Source organism: Psittacula echo (genome assembly GCF_963264785.1).
Source record: "Psittacula echo genome assembly, chromosome: 13".
NCBI lineage: Eukaryota > Metazoa > Chordata > Aves > Psittaciformes > Psittacidae > Psittacula > Psittacula echo.
In genome coordinates this window covers 8,664,479-8,684,105 of record NC_137749.1, presented here as the reverse complement: position 1 = coordinate 8,684,105, position 19,627 = coordinate 8,664,479, and the positions used below count along the sequence as shown (strand labels likewise).

At 40.1% G+C, this 19,627-nt stretch overlaps 2 protein-coding genes across 2 annotated transcripts in view; both read left to right on the top strand.

Moving 5' to 3' along the window:
- The window catches only part of LOC308226749 (septin-2), a 29,325-nt gene extending 21,597 nt beyond the window's left edge, over nucleotides 1-7,728 (top strand). Inside the window, exons 10-12 of the mRNA XM_080628767.1 lie at nucleotides 73-156; nucleotides 1,137-1,194; nucleotides 7,635-7,728. Of these exons, the coding sequence (XP_080484893.1) occupies nucleotides 73-156; nucleotides 1,137-1,194; nucleotides 7,635-7,703 (211 nt within the window). The 3' untranslated portion in view covers nucleotides 7,704-7,728. The remainder of the gene's footprint in view (nucleotides 1-72; nucleotides 157-1,136; nucleotides 1,195-7,634) is intronic.
- The window catches only part of SEPTIN5 (septin 5), a gene marked incomplete at its 5' end in the record, with an annotated part of 58,793 nt that continues 46,819 nt past the window's right edge, over nucleotides 7,654-19,627 (top strand). The window contains one exon of the mRNA XM_080628765.1: nucleotides 7,654-7,728. Within this exon, the coding sequence (XP_080484891.1) occupies nucleotides 7,696-7,728 (33 nt within the window). The remainder of the gene's footprint in view (nucleotides 7,729-19,627) is intronic.

Here is a 19,627-nt window from a genome sequence, read left to right as displayed (position 1 = left end):
AAGATAAAAAGGGTGTTTTTCTTCCTTTTGGCAAGAAGGACAAAGTGTTCAATGGCCTTTTGCATCTTCCAGAACACACATGCAGGATCTGCAGGAGGTGACCCAAGACTTGCACTATGAAAACTTCCGTTCAGAGAGACTAAAACGAACTGGCAAGTAAGTATGTCTGTGCCTCTGGGCTCTGCTGGTTGCAATCTCTTTCTTTTGCCACTGTGACATTGGCCTTGCTCTTCATCCTAACTAATCCCACCAGTAAATAGTTATTTCTCATGAGATTTCAATCCATGGAGCTATTGAAACTTCTATGAAATACTCTTCTTGAAGAGGAGTAATATCTAGGAAAGTGCCATGCTTCCAGCTATTCTTGGTTTTGTATCCATTCCCTTTTCTCTATGCTTTTAATTGGAATGTGCATAAAGAACTATAAGGCTGCAAGCAAGGACTTTTATTTAATGATGTCTACCTGGAAAAAATAAACTCTAATGGGCACATTTAAATAGGCTCCAGCCTGTCTGATGTTGCTTCTTCAGTCATTGCGGGACTGCCGCGGTGGCTGATTTCTTGCTCCTTCACATATAGCTGGAAAGAGAAATTTAGACCAAAGAATCTTTCTTTTTTTCTTGATATGTGTGGGGTTTGTGGTGGGGTGTTTTGGTTTTTTTTTTTCTTGGTAAGGTCTCTGTCCTTGGAAACATAATACAAAAAAATCACATCTATCTGTGCCACATCTTTTTTGATAGCGGCTTATTCTTGTCCCCAAGAATACTTTACAAGTATTTGGCCAACCATTTTGATCATAAAGAAGGAAGGAAATAGCCTACACAGCTTTTTTAAAGATTGATTTTTATACTATGGATAGTGAAGGAGATCTCTTGATTAGAGTAAGCAGCAAAAATTCCCTGTAGCAGTGAAGAAATCCAATCTTTAGAAATGGAGAAAGAATAACAAGAGTATGAGATAAAGACAGCTTATTACTAAAAGGATGCACAGATTTAAGAATGTCTGAATTTCCTCTGTGTGGAAGCATGTAGACCTTTTTTTTGTTGTTATGTTAGCTGAAATATGAGCCTTGAATCTGTTAGTTAAGATTTTTACTTCTGTATGTTATACCATCGATGCATTCTTCTGTTCAATAGGCCTGTTGAAGAAGAAGTGGTAGACAAGGATAGAATCCTCCAGCAGAAAGAGGCTGAGGTAAGAGGGAGCTTCTAGAACTGTTGTTCTTTAATGTAGCATGCTATGTTCCAGCTTCAGATTTACGTCAGCTACTGCCTACAGAGCGCAAGATTGGAGCTGTGAAGAATGACAGACCTAATCTGAACATAGAAGTTGCCCATAAAAAGTGTTTTGTTTATAGTCGCTTGCATACTGTGGATGGTAGGTAGCATGTGGTCTCTTGGTTGTGGGCAGGATATTTATCACTTCCAGTTTGTATGCTAATTTTCCAGAAGGATAGTTGCTATTTTTTAAATATTGAAATCAATTTATGTTTGTCAGCTACATATGCTGCTTTGAACAGTGTGTTGGGGTAGACTGATATTCTAATGTCATTTCAGATGTGCATGGCTTACTGTCAGCATGTTACCAGTAAATTTCTTATATCTTGTGGCTATGGAGTAGAAAAAGGTTGTTGAGTGTGAAAAACCACACACGTTAATTATATCATGGGATTTTTAACCTTAATTTTGACTTGCAGCAAAATGCGTAGTATTTCTGTTGTACCAGTCAACATATGGATTTGGTGTTTTCCATCTTTTATTTCTTATGCTGGTTTCAAACTATTACTGGGCCTTTTAACATAAGATTTTAATGCTCAAGTTCCAAAGATTTAGAGAATTTTTAGCCTAGTATTTAAATTCAAGTAGTAGACTGCCAATGCTTATGACTGCTTGCATTGTGAAAACTTAAGACTTGCTGTCAGTTGGAAGAGTGTTTTTTCTGTTCATGTTTTTATCCAATTCAGCTTGGATCCAAGTCCATAAATGCAAGAAGGCAAGACTGAAAAGATCAATGCATATATGCAGTGATTTGGAGTAAGAAATAAAAAAACTACAACCATTTTTGTGTGTTTCTGAGGTGAAAGATTGACTCCCATACATGGAAATTTTTGAAATATAGTTACTTCAGTCTGTGCTTTTCCTTTTTCCTTTATAACATCCATATTTAAAAATAGCCAACCCTGGTTAGCTACTGGCTAACCCTGGCATGTTGACTTAAATAGCAAAAAATTTTCCTAAAACAAAATGCAGAAGCAGCAGATTATCACCATAACTAGTAGTTACTAATAGGAATTGCTGGTGGTTAAATGGGCTGCATCTTTATCACTGTATAACTTTATTTCAGGAACATGAGCACACTTGTTGGTCATGCACTTCAGAGAGTGGAACTTCACAAGTGTTCTGTACACAAACTAACTGCCTCCCAGTTATTGATGTGAGCGCAAATCCACAGCACACCATCAGCTGGCACCAGCAATACCAGATGCTTTGGAAATGTCAAGAGCATTTTTAAAGAATGTTTTGTGTTTGGTTTTTGGCTTTTTCCTCTTCTTTCTTAATGATTCCAAGATTCAGGCAGTAGACTTTGAGAATTTAAGTCATAGCTGTTTCTCGTGTTATTTGAACTATGCAAATTGCATATGTCAAGTACTTAAGTAGAAACTTGGGTATCCTTGTAGGACAGTTTGTCTTCAGTCTTACATCTTAAAAAATCTATAACTATTTCCCCTGGAAACTGGGGGAAACGTTTCCTTGTCAGGTGCATTGTTATATTCTGGCCACTCTGGGAAAGTGTACATACAGTATTTAATATATATGTATGTAATGTGTTTTATACAACATGGCTTAAAGGGCATCTTGAATTTCTTGGAGGGGACAGTCTCTGGAAGTTTCCTCTGGGATGAATCACCTCTGAATAACTGCTGCTGAAGTTGCAGAGGATTAGGTTAGAACTTGAAAAAAAAACCACCAAAAACCCCAAATAGATTTTTAACTTTTTCTTTCTGTTGTCCCAAAGAGATCAAGAGGCTTTGCTGAATCTTCTGTAGATAAGCCATTATGAAGTCCTTTCATCTCCATATCATCCCTAAGGTTCAGACTGGGAAAGATCTGGGGAGGAAAGAGGCACAGAGGAAATGGGCTTGCATTCCATGGCCTTTTCAGAGAAAACAAATATCCATTTCCCCTCCTGTTTTGCATTCCCATCAGCAACGGTGCTTGAAGTTCTATTTACAGTTTTGTGAGGTTTATATAACCTTGGAAGGAATGAATGCTTGGGCTAGTGCCAGGATCATCTTTATCAAGACATCACTTTTGCTAAATGATCTTTTATTATGCCAAAGGATGTGGTCCCCAGTTCAGCAATTTGGAATTGCTAATCTGTCATTTTGGATTTACTGCTCAGTCTGGTTGTGCTTCTTGCTCATTTGCAAGTAATAACCTGTCTTCCTGAGCTGGGAAGTGAAAACAAGAATAAAGGTATCCATGTTCCTGGCTGTACATATGCTGTAGGTCAGATTATTTTGATGTTGTAGCATAAATGGGCACAACCTTAAAGTTTGTAGTGTTGAGCCTATTCCTATTCTGAAAATATATGTTTGTTACTGCTGTTACTGCCCAATATAGAGAGACAGAATGCTTCAGCCTTCCTCCATGAAGTGATCTAGTGTTAGTCCTGGGAGAACATAACAAGAAATTAGTAATTGATTGTAATGGGAATCCCTTAGAGGGGCTGCAATGAAGAACAATGTTCCTTTATTTGGTGGGGTTTTCTTTGTTTTTTTTCTAGGGATATAATGGCTTTTATTTTGTCCTTTTGAGTTGTCCTTGGAAGGAGTTATGCTTGCTGCCCATACAGTGTGATGGCTGTGGCCATAGTGACTTGTGCTATTTATAATGTCAATATGTCCTATGAAAAACATTTGTCTCAATGGTAGCCCCTTTTCCCATACAGTAAATTTGTTACGAGTATTGCTCCTGTCTGAAGTTAACAAGATTAGTTGTACTCTTTGGTATTGGAAGTATTTTTAACCAACAGTAGCTATGATGGGAACTTCCTGATTTACTGGAAAATCCACTGCAGTTTTCCATCTTGCCCTATTCTTGCAGCTTCTTCTGTTATGAACTTTCTTATATAAAGGCATGGGCAGAAATAATCATACTTGGTATGGGAAGGGGAAGCATCTCAGTGGGAAGTAGGTAGTGTTTGGTTTTTAACATTTATTTTCCTGTGGAATCTGTTGTCACAGAAAAGCCACTCACCTTGTTCAGACAGGAGTAGTACTTGTTGGTATTCTGGGCAAAATATGCTACAGGTGAAAAGCAGAGCTGTGTGTCCAAAAGTTATTAAGAAGCTGTATGGTTCACTTTTAACGCTGTAACCTTAAATCTTATTTTAAGTGTGTGTTTCCTTTCCGTGTTGCTACAGTAGTTACATGTTGTCACTAGCCAGTAGTTACATGAACTACATTTTGGTCCTGACATAAGTAAACTAAGTGGAGTTTTATACCAAGGTTAAATTTACCCTCTGACTTTTGTTATCTGGGAAGTCACAGGAATTACTTGTTTTAACAGATTTCCAAACATTGCTTCCTAACTTCCTCTCATCATGTGCATCAGCCTTATGCTGTCATGTTGTGGTATCCATTCTTTAGGGGATGAATGCAAGTTTCTGCAGAATATACTAATGCTGCTCTTACAAGGGAAAGGGTTTGCTGCTGAGCAAGATCAAAGTCTTTTTATGCCTTTGATGCTTGCAGTCACCAACAGTGAAGGGAACACAGATGTTGATATGACATCAATTTCAGTCTTATGTGTAATCTTTTACATTCACCTTTATTAAGAGTAAAGGTCTGTCTATGCAGTAGGTCTAGTAAGGTGAGGATGTGTTGGTTTTAGCCTGTATTGTAACGTGTCGGAATGGTTCTTCTGTCCAGTCCTCCACTTGAAGAGGAATTATGGAAGAGACTGATGTGGTGATCACTTTGAGGGCAATACAGCATAAGTCTTGTTTTTTTTAATTTTAATTTAACACTGGAGCTGTCAGGATTCCAGCTGTGCAAACTGTTTCCTCCCCAGGATATTTGTGTGCATTCTCTCTAAGTTATTACCTTTGACTTTAGCCCCGCGGCTATGTGGCCAGGTTTTAGTGTGTGCTGTCTATTATTACTCATAGGTTGTCTGCTAAGAATACTGTTATGAAACTGATAGTTGTGAGTTTGATTAGAGCTCTTGAGAAGCCAGTGTTACAGCAGGAGATAACTATTCTGGGTTGTTTGTCTGAACGTATCAAATGTTCAACAAAAACTACAACCAAATGCTGATGCAGCTCAGGATGCAGTGAAAGATAAGTGTGCTTCAGAACCTCTCATTTTATTTTTTTGCCAACTTTCCTTATGAAAAGAAAACTTCCCTGACTTCTTGCCTACTAATGGCCATAGGAGACATCAATGTGTTCAGATTCTTTAGCAGGCTTTGTACTTGTAAGTTTTTCTACCAAATTAGCTAAAATAGCTTTAGAAACTTGCCATTATTTAGCTAATGGCTAAGATTAACACTTCATCAGTAGCTCTCAAAAACACGTGAAAATGGAAAATCTTCCTACAATCTCAATGTTAAGAGTGGAGTAGGTCTCCTAGTGCTTTTGTCCTGCCTTATGTTTGAGTTGTATACATCATCTGATTTCTTTCATGGTGTGGGCATATTTTTATCCACTAAGGTTAAGGAAATGCAATACTCAATGCTGTATTTAAGTCTTAAAATATGATGTTGGCTATTAGCAGAATTCTGCATTTGAGCAATCACCATAATACATGTGCAGCAGCATCTTCCCCTGTGATTGCTGAATGGTTTCTATTTTGGGAATGTTTCATGGCTCAGCTTGGAGGGCTCTTGAGAAAGCTCAAGTAGGCGAGCTTCCAAAAAGCTAGTTTTATTCTGATGGTAAATCTGCAGAGAGGCAGTTCAAAAGACCAGGTGTCTTGCATTTTTTACAAGTTGAGCCTTGAAACTTTTCTCCGTTTTTGGACTGTGGAATCAAAGCAACTCTCATTTCTGAGAATTTCTGCTTTTTTTTTTTTCCCTCCGCCTTCCTGCAGCATTATGCCATCTTTTTGATCAGAAGCCTTTTGTTTTACGTGGTTAGCAGAAAGATGTAGATGGGTCTATAATAATCATTACAGACTTAGCTGTATCTCATGCTTTCCCTATCTTAACCTCCTTTTGTCAGAGCGCGTCCATGTTGCAGTCACAGGAACCTCAATTAGCCTCTACTGAACCCTGTGCTGCTGCAGCAAGAGGATGAGTATCAGTATAAGCCAGCCAGTTTTAGGCAAGCTCTATTATCTCTGGCTATGCTGCAGTTTTTAACTGCTTAGTTACTCTTCAGTTTCTTACTTTTTCACAAATCTGTATCTGAGACCAGGCAAGAAAAAGTGATACTGGCATTTGCAGTTATTTTTTCCCTATTCTGTGATGTTTATTTCTGTTTAATAAAAACCAGCTCAACACTACATACATGTAGCCAAGCATTTATTGCAGATACATTTGTATTGAATCTGATGGAGTAACTAGTATCGCAATAGTTAATGTCATTGACTGGATGAAAATACAGTATAATTGCTTAACATAGTGCTTTTAGAGTTGAAGAGTTTCCCTCTACCATCCAAAAATAAATGAAAAAAAAGCTGGATATACTGAAATCTACCCAATCATGCTTAGAATAATGAAAATTTGCCATATAAGCCTCAGATCATTGCATGATCTCCAGTTTGAGATGGACTCATGTTTTATACAATGTGCATGGAAATCACAGCCTTTTTCCTTTTCCAGCCTGTAAGACAGGGCACTTGCAGTTGTGTCTGTAGAGCTTCCCCACCTGCATCTGGAAGGAAATACTCATTTGTAAACCAAATTAGATATATTTGCATATTCATTTTGAATATCTGTATTAGCGTTTCTTAGGAACATTAATTTAAATTAATGGGGGGTGTTTTGGGTGAAAAAAGCATTATATAATAACTGGCCTTTTATGAGATGGAAATTAACTAACAAGTGTCATAAGAAAATGCTTTAAGAAAACAGTTGTTTCCAGGAAAAGTCATTGTTTAGATGTAGAAATATTGGCGCTTAATATGTTTAGTCTGTCTTTCCAAATTTTGTAAACATCTTTCTATTTCTTTTTCAAAGTAGTTTTTAAATTCTGCCTACATGTTTGGCTGTTACTGTTGTTACAAATTTGGCTAGCCGCAAGATGAGTGCTCATACATGACATGCTTTGAGTGCTTGTATCAAACTCACTCCAACAGTGTAACTCTGTACACACCTAAAGGGCACGTTTTCTTCATTGTAGATTAAATGTTGATTCCCAGGTCTGCAAGCATAGCTGGCTTCAAAAGATTTGGATTTTATTGCTCAATTTTCATTTTAAGTATCCTTACAAATGTGTAAATCTTTTGTGAATGTTAGATGTAATTCACTAAGGAATTAGGGATGGGAAATCCAAAGTATTCAATTATGTAAATTAACTGAACGTTTCCAATGGGACCTGTGTTCTACCATGGAAGAAAAAGAGAAATTTCCTGGATTTTGGCCTCCTCATGAAATTATTTTAAACGTGTGGGTGTTTTTCTCTTACAGTTGCGCCGCATGCAGGAGATGATTGCACAGATGCAAGCCCAAATGAGGATGAAGCCCGGTGATGATTAAGATGCTTGACATCTGGATGCATCAGGTATTATGTTTCTGACTTTTTTATTCCTCTTTCAGAAGATTTTCCTAATGATTAGTGTTAATTGTGGCACTTTGGCCTTGCTTCTACACTACTTAGGAAAAAAAAGAGTGATATCCTGGATAGACTAGAAAAAAATATCCATGCAAATGTTACCCTTCCAGCTGTTTTTAAGATCTGTAAATGCTTACTTCAGTGCCTTATTTTTGGATCATCTGGCTTTGTTTGTTAGCACGATCTGTTCAGAAAATTAATTTGACTATATCCAAACAACAGTGAGGGTGTGTTGGCGTATGTAAGCTCTGAATTTATATCATTTTTTCCAAAGAACCAAACAGTATTTTAGACAGACTGGTTACCTGTACTGAATACAGACTCCCTCATGTTATATATATCTATTAGTGGGATCAGAGTGAGTGAGGAAAAATATCCTTGTAGCAAATATTCATGCTTTCTTCAGAATGCTGCTCTTCTGGTATAATTCTTCTTTTAAATGTAAGAAGAAAAAAAAATAGAAGGATATGAGGAGTCCTGTTGCTTAATACTTCAGTTTAATACTCCAGTTGTGATTGCTGGTCTCCTGGAATGTAAAGCTTGAATAAAATGGATTATATTATCCCTTATGACCCTGTGGCAGCTGCCAACATTCCAAGCCTAAAATAAGGAGATTTTTTGTTGCCTTTATTTGAACCTTTGGTCTTCCTGTTTATATTAAAGAAAAGAAAAAAAGTCTCCTAAGGAATAAACTTATTCACTGGATTCTTATTTAAGCAGAAGTTGATGGTTTTACTGGTATGTGCACTGTTATCTTTGAGTGAAGTAGTTAAGGGTAAAAAAGTAGTTCAGACTCAGGTTTCTTACTGTCACAATTCCAAATCTTGCAGACAGAGGAGTCTTCACATCATGGCTTCTAACTTCCATACTAAGATGCATTTTCCCAGAGTTGGGAATCTAAATACTGAGGATAACTTTGTGGCTGACCATGCAGTGTATGCGATAGCAGTGTCTGACATAAAGCTCTCGCTTCCTCAGACAGGCGCTGGTAATAAAGCAGCCTGTTAAATATTTTAGTCTGAACTGAAGGTCTCAAGTTCTCATGGTGAGTTTGTTATCATATGGCCAAACTCTGACCATTGTGAAAATGGCTGCTTGATGCAAGAAACCTTATTTGGTGTAAACTATTATTACCGTTTCTTGCAAAGGAGCTCAGTTCTTTGTGCAACTTAAAAATCCTAATCGCGTGGCATTCTTTAAACTGCTACTTGGTGAGGAAAAAACTGTGCTCTAAATGTAAGAGGCTTGTCCATAGTTGTTGCTTACTGAGTCCAGGGTGGAAAATGGTGCAGATGTGCTTGGAGCTCTTTCTTCCATTCCAAGATACTGGATTTGCTGTGAAATCGCCATCTGAGGGCTAATAGGATGTTATATTTCCCACTAACAGCCAGAAATGGCACTAGATTCCCTGTGTTTCACAGCTTCTGGCAATACTGGATATGATGCTTATAAAAATGAATTGGAGCATGGTTTGTCCCAGGCTGAATTTGCAGCCACTGCCACATAAGTAAACAGAGCTCTGAGTATGTCATCCACATCCATGTGAAATGTTATTTTGTGGATACTTTACATCGCTAATCTGGAACACATCTTGGACCACTACATGTGTTAAGCAGGAGAGCTTTGCAGATTTATCTAAGTGTCCTCATGATCCTGTTGTGATTTAATTTGAACTAAATCTTTAGAAAATTAGGTGGTCTGAAATACTGAATGTGAACGAATTTCAGAAGGATTTGAATGAGGCCTTCCTATGCAGAGCTCCTGCTGTTTATTTGCAATCTGTTAAGCTACATTTCCACAGCTGCTATGGAAATAATTTTGTTTGACAGATTACCTGTAGGAAAGACTTTTGAACTTCTTTTCTTGTTACCCTTCAGTTACTGATAGATAGATAGATAGACAGACAGACAGACTTCTAGCACAATTTGTTGGCTAATATGTACAGTCAGAACTGCAATTGCAGTCCTGCTAAACCAGAGTGTTGCTGTATGATCCTGTTAGCATGCTGAAGTGAATCTTCACCTAGAATTTAGCCTTAGGGAAGTTTCTCTCATGCATGTTAAATGGCTTTGCAGTTTAGGAGGAAGGATGATTTCAACCTCCAGCATTCCCATCAAATTTATTTGCTGTTTTATTGAACTCATTATGTCCAGAGAAACCAGGAAACTTGTAATTAAAACAGTAGTTACCAGAAGCAAACTACCAGCAAATTTAAATATACTTGATATCAATCTTTTTCTTCTATGACAATTTATCTTCAGCATCTCTCAGGTTCTAGTTTTACAAGAACCTTAAAGAATCAGCTCTGGTACTGAAATCACTGTTGTCTCCTCCAGTTGCTCTTTTGCACCCTTCCTTATCTTTGTGCTCAGAAAACCATGTAACTTTATAAATAATTCATGTAAAAATTAACATGTTCACTTCTCTTAATTTAGATAAATATTCAAAAGTACCTTCTTAAAGCAAAGATATTTTGTGAAAAGAGAAGTATGGTGTAAATACCTCCATAGATAAGAGCTGGAGAGTAAACAGTAAGATAATGAAATGTGGTAATATCCAAATATGTGAAATACCCACTTCTGGTTTCAGATATATTTCAGGGCGGGGAGAAGATTGCTGAATGCTTTGGGGTTTTCTGGAAGGAGCCTGGCATTGCATAATGATTAAGAAGTGCTAAACTCAAATCCTTGCCAAAAAGACTGAGGAGTCAGTATTATCATAAGGTGCTACACAGATAGGATAGACTGGAAGGTCTGGTTTGCCTGATCTCTTTTGAATAGGGGCATCTTTAAAGGTGTTATGGAAAGAGCAAACTGCTACTTCAAGCAGTTTCCTTTACTTTCAAGACGAGTAAGAGAAGCATAAGGCGAGTGACAAAGGCAAAGATTCTATGTAGGGAATATGTTCAAAGCTTCCAAAGAGAATGGACAGATTTATTGCTGTGGACAAGTAGAAATCTGAAAGGGAATGGAAGGCAGCAGTGGTGGAAACTAGGACAGGGGTAGAAAAGGAAGATGATTTTGGAAACAGCAGTGACCAGTGTGCCAACTGCAGGTTTTGACAAAAGCCTGTAAGTACAGACTTACTCTCCAAGATGGTGGTGATTGACAGCAGCCCTAACCAAGGTGTGTTCATCTACGTTTTTTTCTATTTCCTCTCTATATTTCATAGTTTCTGTGTACAAACAGGGCATGTGGGGGTGTTTGTAGCAGGCGGTGAGAGCACAGCTTGATACCAGAATACTCTTGGAATAAACAGGAACAATTTTTTACCCTACCTTTTGATATACTGATCTTACAAGTCCATGTGAGGCATGGTAAAGACTTCAAGGCAAGCTTGATTTTTCAGACTTTTTGCCTTTAAAATACAAGACACTGGTGCAAGAGTGTAGGAGCTTATGGCTTCTTACATTTGACAGTTCAAATGAAGGATTGGAGAGGAAGGAGATGGGAGGGGTGGAGTAAGCTACCAAAAACTAAAACAGATTTAGTTTTATTTGGATACTCTAATATGAAATGCTTTTGAAATTAGTCTGCAGTAATTCCAGCAGCATATTTACTAATTTCTGGACTTGTCCATCTTAAATGAGCCTTTATTATGAAAAGCTGGAATTATTTTTTCAAATGAAATGGTTATTGATGGGTGTTTCTTCCCTTTCCTTCTCTGTTTCTGAAAACCTATCTCTCTTCTTATTTTTACAAGTCTGAATTGTCTGTCTTCTACTCAGCTTCAAGATCATACTGGGACAAATCAGTAACAGAAGCCAGGCTATGAAAAACAAATATAGCCAGCTGGAAATGTATTTATGGTTAGGGAAATGTGTTCAGAAAAAAAACAAACCAAACCAAGCATCTTGCACTTAAAATATCTGTAGGATGTTGAAAATTCCTTTAGTATAGCTCATGATTTCCACAAATACATTAAAGCCTCCTGAGCTCACCAACACTGTTCTGATTCTTGATAAGAGCAGTACTAAAGGCACCAAACAGCTAGCTCTTTCTACCAATGAATTGACACCATTTAACAGAACAACACAAAGCATTGTCATAGCAACCAGCCTTCTAAAACGATGCTGCTGAATGCTGAATTGATCTGATGAGAAATGTCATTTGAGGAAGCAAAGATTGTGGTGTAGCTTTTGGCAGCTGAAATTGAGAGCCTGGAGAATGGGAAGCTTGGGCAAATTTGTAGTATTTGGAACAACCGCCTGGCACTGCCAGTGGATGTTTCTCTGGCTAGAAACTAGATTAGAAGAGTGCCATCTCTCTCCAGCTCTTTTCAACTCTTCTAACTGTGGAGCTGTTCAGCAAACCCTTCACTGATGGCCTGGCACAAGTTTTTGAGAGTAGATTTCTGATAGAAATTGTCATTTTCCTCTGCTACTGTACAACTGAAGTACTGAACTTGTGTGGCTCCATAGGTCCTTGAAGTTAACCTGTATAGAAAGATCTTAGCAGGGTCCTCAAGAGCCAGCTACCTTGTAGCTGGTGCCCACCCGCCCTTGTGTATAGTGTGCAGAGAGCTAGGCAGGCTTCAGACGAGAGTCGTGTTATGGCTTTTAATACTTGATGCAAAGACCAATAATGCTTTCATATGAGTTTGTTCATGTAAAAATAATACCTTGCATCTCCCTGTTAGTCCATACTGCTCTCAGTTGGTGAAGCAGTCATGTTCCTGGACTGTAAGTAAAACATAATAAACGATTACGTTGTACTTGGGTTGTGACCTTGGCAGTTCCACAGCATCTCTCTCTGGCCTTTGACAGAAAATGAGTTGTGTGGCTCTTCCCAATAGAAAAAAAAAAAGCACTTTGTTAAAATTGTGATCTTCAAAGTGTTGTACAGAAGAAAAATATGTAGCATTAATATGATACATAAACCTGAAGTATTAGTCAGGTTTATAAACCTCCTGTACCTAAATATTCCATCTTCTGTCTCTTAAAGAATCTTGCTTGGATATTTATCTGTCTTGGCTGATGACTTTTGCTATAGAGAAGTATAAGGTGTTGCTACAGACTAGCAAAAGGAAAAGGAGCAACCTTGAAGTACCAAAGTCATCAAAGGATGACTGAAATACCAGGAACCCAAAATATTACGGGTGTGAGTGAAACAATGAGTCAAAACTAACAACAGGACACTGGTGTCATCCAATTGACTCTTCTTCCTTTTGGAAAGATGCCATTCCTCAGAATTGTTGCTAGTGATTGGCCACTCAAAGCTACAACATAAAATGGGTGCTATTTGACGAAAAAATTAGGTCAGAGAGAAAATGTAACTGCTTATAAAGCAAATTTCTCTCATTGAGAATTCAGAAGTGTACATGGAGAGATGTCAAGTTGCCCTGGAAGCAGCTGAGAGGCAAACCCATTCCTTCCCAAGGCATTCAAAACCTTTACAGATGTAGGATTCTGAGCTGTCTGACCATGTGCCTCAGGGTGCAGGTGTCTGTAGTGCTAGTTATGCTACCCAAAAGTTTTGGTTTAATGGTATACTGGAGAAACATATCATCTTTCTTAAATAATGGTATGAATTCATGTTGCAGGCATTTAGTAAAGCTATGTATTGGTGAAAGGAGTATGGGAGCCTGTACGGTTAGTGTAATAAAACTGGAAATCAAATTTGTGAAGAACAGTATCAAGCTAATGTATCTTAAAATATTGTCTTGTAAGGAGATTAGGAAGAAAGAGCAGCGAAATGAATCCACAGTGAAAATACACAAACACGACTTTGCCCGAGTATGTTCTACAAGCATATAAAATGTGAATATCATGTTGCTAATGGTGGTAACATCAGTGCGCAGCTGTGCTTATAAACTGAACCTTTATGTTTATTCGAAATTCCAGCCTTTTTGTGAGTCTGAAATATCAGTTATGGTTTCGTCTTGAGGTGTTTTCTGTAACAGATTAGAGTTAGGCAGGCAGTGACAGAAATGTAGTTTCTTTTTCATACAGTGTAGCACAACAGATTAATTTTGAATTTGAACATTGAATTTAGTTAGCAATGTATGGACTCTGGCTTTACAGCCTCAGTGCTGGCTTGCTTGTTCTGGTTTGTATGGGAAGTGATGGCCTCTTTAAAATGTTAAGTAACTGTGTATTGACCAGAATTCCCACTCTGAGAATGGCACAGAGCAAAAGACCCTGATACCAGCTTTTCTTGCTCCATATCCCACTTGTAGGCAGCTACTGTAGTCTCAATGAATGTTGCACTGTACTTTACAAGTGAGTTGACAGAACAATGTTTTCTAGGATATTTCTTTCTTCCATACAGATGAATATTTAAGGATATTTTTTCCTGTTTGAAATGAGTATTTTTGTGACTGGAGAATCTGAGGTGTCACCTGAGTCCCAAATCTGACACAGCTTCTTAAGCAGGGAAAGCTGGACTTGTGCTTTCTTTGTAGCAGCCTTCTTTCAGCTGTATGAATACTGCTCTACGAATACGTGGAAAAATCTATTTGCTTTGCTGTTTCACTTAAGCAGTGTCATAAGAGTGTTTGTGCATGACATCAAGTAAAAGTAAGCAGTTTGCTGCTTACTTTTAGCCCTGTTCAGATAAGTAGGTTTTGTTTTCCCCAGCAGAAGTAATACTTGACATAGCAGGCTGTGGTTGGTGTCTTGTGTGCGTTACTGGTGAGATGAGCTGTTATGCAGTTCTTGCAGATGGAGGGGGTGTGGGTGCTTAGGAAGGTATGTAACTAAAAATAAATTCTCATTTATATGCTCTTATTAGACATTTGTGGTAAATATTTGGGGCCAAACTGCATCTGCCTCAGCCAGTGTAGTTCTAATGCAGGTCCCTGTGATGCAGTAACTGGAATGTCCTGGTCTTGGTTTATGCTGCTTTGCTCAGAGGTGCTCAGGCTGCCCCAAATGCTCTGACGGTGCTGAGAGTTTGTCCTTTCTAATGCTCTTTGTTTTCCACTTCTGTTTGCAGCAGTATTCAGTTCTCTAAGTGGATGGGTGCTCTGTTTTCTTTGCCCGAATGGTAACGTTCAAATGCAAAAGCTGGATGCCGCAGATCAAGACCTGCGTTAAAACAAAGTCTGAAGATCATGTTGTAAAACGGCTTCTTTTATATATTCAATGTTAATCAAGTTATAGCGTATCTTTTTTGATTCTTTTGGTAACACTGTCTTCATACTTATTATGTGGTTTTATTATCCTTCCTATACCTTTTTCTACAGAAACTGATAGACTATGCTGTTTGGACTAGTCATTGTGGTGGCTTTAAGGAGTTAGTCGTGTATCTCTTAGGTTATTCTGAACAGTTTTGTGGTTAATACTGAAAGACTTTGTGGCCTGTTTACAGTAAACGCATGTGTGCTTGCACAGTATCATAACTCACTTGCCATTTTAAATCACTGTGTTATCCTATCAGTTTTTCATAACTTTCTCTGTGCTTTGGTTACTTTTGAAGCTTCATCTCTGGTGATTTATATTTGTGTGATGTACGAGAAAATTACAAACCACTGGTGATTCGCCAGTGATGCAAAGAAGCTGACTTTTCTAAATCATCGTGCCTTAATGTACCGTAAACACTACACATGCCAACAACTTCTGGGGATGCCTCTGAAGATTGGCCTTCAGGTCTCAAGTCTTGGTTACAAGAATTTCTGTCACAGGCATTTTTATCTGTCAGCTGAGTGAGGGCATGTTCTGAATTTTTGTTTTTTATATACCATAACACTAATTTTCATTGAAGTTTTGTAATAAATTGTATGAATGTGAAAAATGTTGAATTTTGGGATGGTTTTTGTTGTTGGTTTTATTATCATTGTTATTATTATTATTTTGGCTTTTTCCAGTGAATTATGAAACGCTGTAGTGGTGGTGTGCACAGTGCGTATTCAAAGGGATTGTGATATTTCCCCTGGGGAATGCAGGCATTTTCCAGAGTTTGCATAAAAACTGCTTTGATTTCATTTCAGAACAATTTTAAAAGTGTTTAACTGGAAGTTAGGTAGCAAGACTTTGCATCCACTTTTTTTCCCCATAGTTCAGTAGGCACCTGCTAACACCTTTAAGGTGGGTAAATACCTTAGAAAATCCCATTGCACACCTTACTTCATAAGAATGTTGCTGGTTTCTTTGTTGCTGCTCTCTTCTGCATGCTTTGTAGTCTGGTGTGTATTACATATGCATAAACATAAATTATTTTGCAAGTATGGGATTGAGACACTTTGTCTTCAGTACTAAATTGGACTGTCTTTCATGTAATTAGCCCTAATTTTACTGTCTAGCAATGAGTGTTTACTCAGGATAGGATTAACAAACAATTTGTATCACCGGGATGCATATTTGGCTTGTGCTTGGAGTTGAACTGCATAAAATGGGTGCTACATTGTTATCTCAGTGGCTGCTATAATGAAGTTGAAAGAAGAAACGGAGTGATGGATTTGTGTTCATACAAAGTGTCTTCAGGTTTTATGAAGATTTGAATTGTGTGTCTGTGGAGAGGGCCAAGGTGAGAGATTTAACACAAGCATTTTCTTATGAGTTGTGTGCCATTATATGCACTGTTCTTGCTTTTCTTGCAGATTTTGCATCATATTTTGCAACCTTCTTAAGATGATGTGCTGTCCATTTGTGCTTGTGAAAGTCAGGACAGCCACACCCCTGCTGAGAAGCCAAGACTTTAGTTACATACATTAGTTGCGCACTGGATTAGCTCTCTGAACAAAGGTAACATGAAAGGTTGCTCTTTCAAAGCAAACCAGGACAATAGGGAAGCAGACTTTAAAAAGCATCTAGACTTTTATTTAAACCAGAGCTTTTTCCTCCCTCTTTTGAAAGCAAGGCATCTAAAGTCACTGTCATAGTTCTTGTGTTGGAAGCTTCAGTGAGCAGAGTTTTACTAGTGGGTACTGATTATCACTTGATAGCCTCTGCCTTCTTCAGGCTTCTGGATTCCAGCTGGAGCATTTTGGCTCAAACCCTGAGATTTATTTTAAGAATTGTCCAAAACCAGCTTGCAGTACTGCTGGTGCCATATACAGATAGTTTCCTTTCAACATAGCCTTTATTTTTGTGCCTTTTGATGTTGTCTGATGTTAATCTTCAGTTACATTTGAACTTGTTTTTGTTAAATACTTCACACTACGATGGGGTAACACAGTTGTTAAGCCAAGTCTTTGTTACTGTGAAGATCTCTGGCTAGAGCCTGGTTTCTGGCCTTGCATTTCTACTCCCAATGGTCTGGTCAGTGCCAGGGCCATGGAAGACACACAAACCTTCCCCTGAATTCCAGCCTGTCCTTCTCCAGGCTGACACTTCCCAGCACTGGGACAAAGTGCCCACATATAACAACTTTAATGACAGTTCAGCAGGATCAAGGAGCACAGGACTGCAGTCCTTTCAGTCTTCATTAGATTTAAACCACTGGCAGACTATAAAACAACTCCTGAAAGGTTAAGGGGCTTGTTGGTTTCTTTAATTGTGGTGTAGAGTCTCTAATGGACTGTGGCACTCTGACGTTTACAAACAAGCAGATATGCTGACAATTACCTGATTTAACTTTTTTCGATGCTTTGAATCAATGGCTGAAAGTGAACTCGGGATGAGCCAATGCGGTTTCAAAATGTATGTGCCTGGGATTGCCAATCTCTGGTCTTAAAAGTGGATCTTTGTTTTGGTATGAGGGATGTTCTGAATGAGAAGGTGGAACAAATGGGAAGATAAAGGCTGTGCTGACTACAAGGATTTGAAAAATTAGTACTGTGTCATCGTTGTCAGCTTTGTTGCAGGGCAGGAGAGGGTCCATGCACTTCTGCAGTCATCACCATGCCACACGCACCCTGTCCTGTATTCAGAAGAGTTTCAAGTCTGACTACTTACTTGTCCTTGAAATGTGGAAGATGTAACCTTTCCCTGCAGCTGTGGAAGTTGAGGGAAGGATCTGTGTGTCCTCAGCCTTCACTTCCCACTCTCTTTGCTCCTTTAGAGCTGAGCTGAGGTTCCTATGAGCTGTTCTTAAATCATGTGCCACTACTGCCTCTGGAGTGTTTAAAAATCATTTGAGTTCTCTCTTGCCTTTTCTTACAAAGTTATGCTGACAGCCTTTACCTAAAATAACTTTCCGTATCACCTCTTTAAAATGTTTTAATGGAAACAAAGCAGGCATTCCTACTTTGCACAGTACAGCTGCACTATGAATCAGGACTTCCCACTGTATTTCGAGATGCTAAATCTGGAAACACATTTCCTATTTATTCTATTTGTGTTTGGGGTTTGTGTTTTGGGTTTTTCAATGGGTGTATTCCTTCTGGATGCTGTGTTTCTGCTCGAGAGTAGGCTGTGCTTCCTTCTGTTGTGTTTCAGCCTCCAGACCGGTGGTCGCTGGCACCTCTCGGAGGGTTTCTCCGGTAGCATCGCAGGCCCTGGACGTGTCGGGGGCCGGGAGGCGCTGCCCAGGAGCCCGTCGGCGGTGATGCTCCGGCCGGGATCACTCTCCCAGCCGCGGGCCCGGAGGAGGCGGGGTCGGGGCGGGCGCGGGGCGGGGCGGGCTCCCGGGATTGGCAGCCCCGGCCCGGCCCCGGTCCCTCCGCGGCGGCGCTGGGGCGGCCCCGGCCGCGCACACACTCGCGGGCAAGCGGGGCGCTGCTGCAGGCTGGGGCAGGCAGGGGCGCCGGCGGCACCATGAGCACGGGCATGCGGTACAAGAGCAAGCTGGTCAACCCAGGTGAGGCGCTGGGGATGCGCGGCCGCTCCGCCCCGCGGTCCGTCGCATCCCTCACGCCTCACTCTTTCTTCTTTTCTCTCCCCGGTGCCGGCTCCTGCCGCGGGCATCCCGCCCTCCTCGCTGTGCCCCGCAGAGGAGAAGCAGGTAGGTGGTGGGTCCGCGGCGCGGTGCAGCAGGGGCTGAGCTCGCCCGCCTTGCTTGCAGCAGCGGGTGGTGTCCTGCTACCTGGGCACGGCAGCGTTCACGCCTGTGCTGGGCATGGTGGCCCTGTTTTAGCTGGGTTCATCCGGGAAATGGGTGCTTTGCCTGCTCCATCTCCCTGCGTTTTGGGTTGGGTTTCTTTTTTTGTGGTGCCTTTGGGTGTGTCGAGTAGGTTCGGATGGAGAAAGGCAGCGCAGGGGCTAGCAGAGGCATTTCAGCATTAGGAGCACGTCGCCCCATCACAACCTCTTTCCGCCGCAGCACAGATGCGCAGACACAGACCCGATCCTGCCGCTCGCCACTCCTGGGTGGTGTAGCAGATCATCACCTCGCAGGCAGCCGGGATTTGGGCGTTTGGGCACATCTGTTTTGCCTTGCAAAGCAAATAGCTATTTGTCTTTGAGTCCTGGAGAGAGAAGAGGAGTGATGCAATCAGATGACATCGACAGGCTTGGTTTTTTTTGTTCTTTATTTGGTATTTGGAGGGATTTAGGGTGTTTGAGAGGAAGAGGAATCCTTCTCTTCCTGAGCTTGAATGTCTAGGTAAGGGGTTACTAGCAGACTCCCATGTGTTCCTTAGCACCATCACCATGATGTAGGCAATGTCTGCTGTGTGTAGAAGATCTTTTCTGCCTCACAAAGGTGGGGATGGAGATGGTGGTTAACAAAGCAGGGCAATGCATCAAGCCCCTGCAGCGGGAGGAAGGCCACCCATCCATTCCCAGCCTGGCTTGGACTTGCCTTTGAGTCCAGTCTTTCTCTGAGGCTCTAATACCACATGCAGCAGACACCTACCAAGACAGTGGTACTGCACTGCCATTCTGGACCATAGAAGGGCAAACTGGCGTTGTAGCAGCTTGGGCATTCACCTGGTTACTGCTGGAGATGGTGTTTCCCTATATAATACAGACTTGAGCACTGAGAAAAGACACTGGGGTATTTTGTGAGCTGCTGATTGCAGTGGTGAG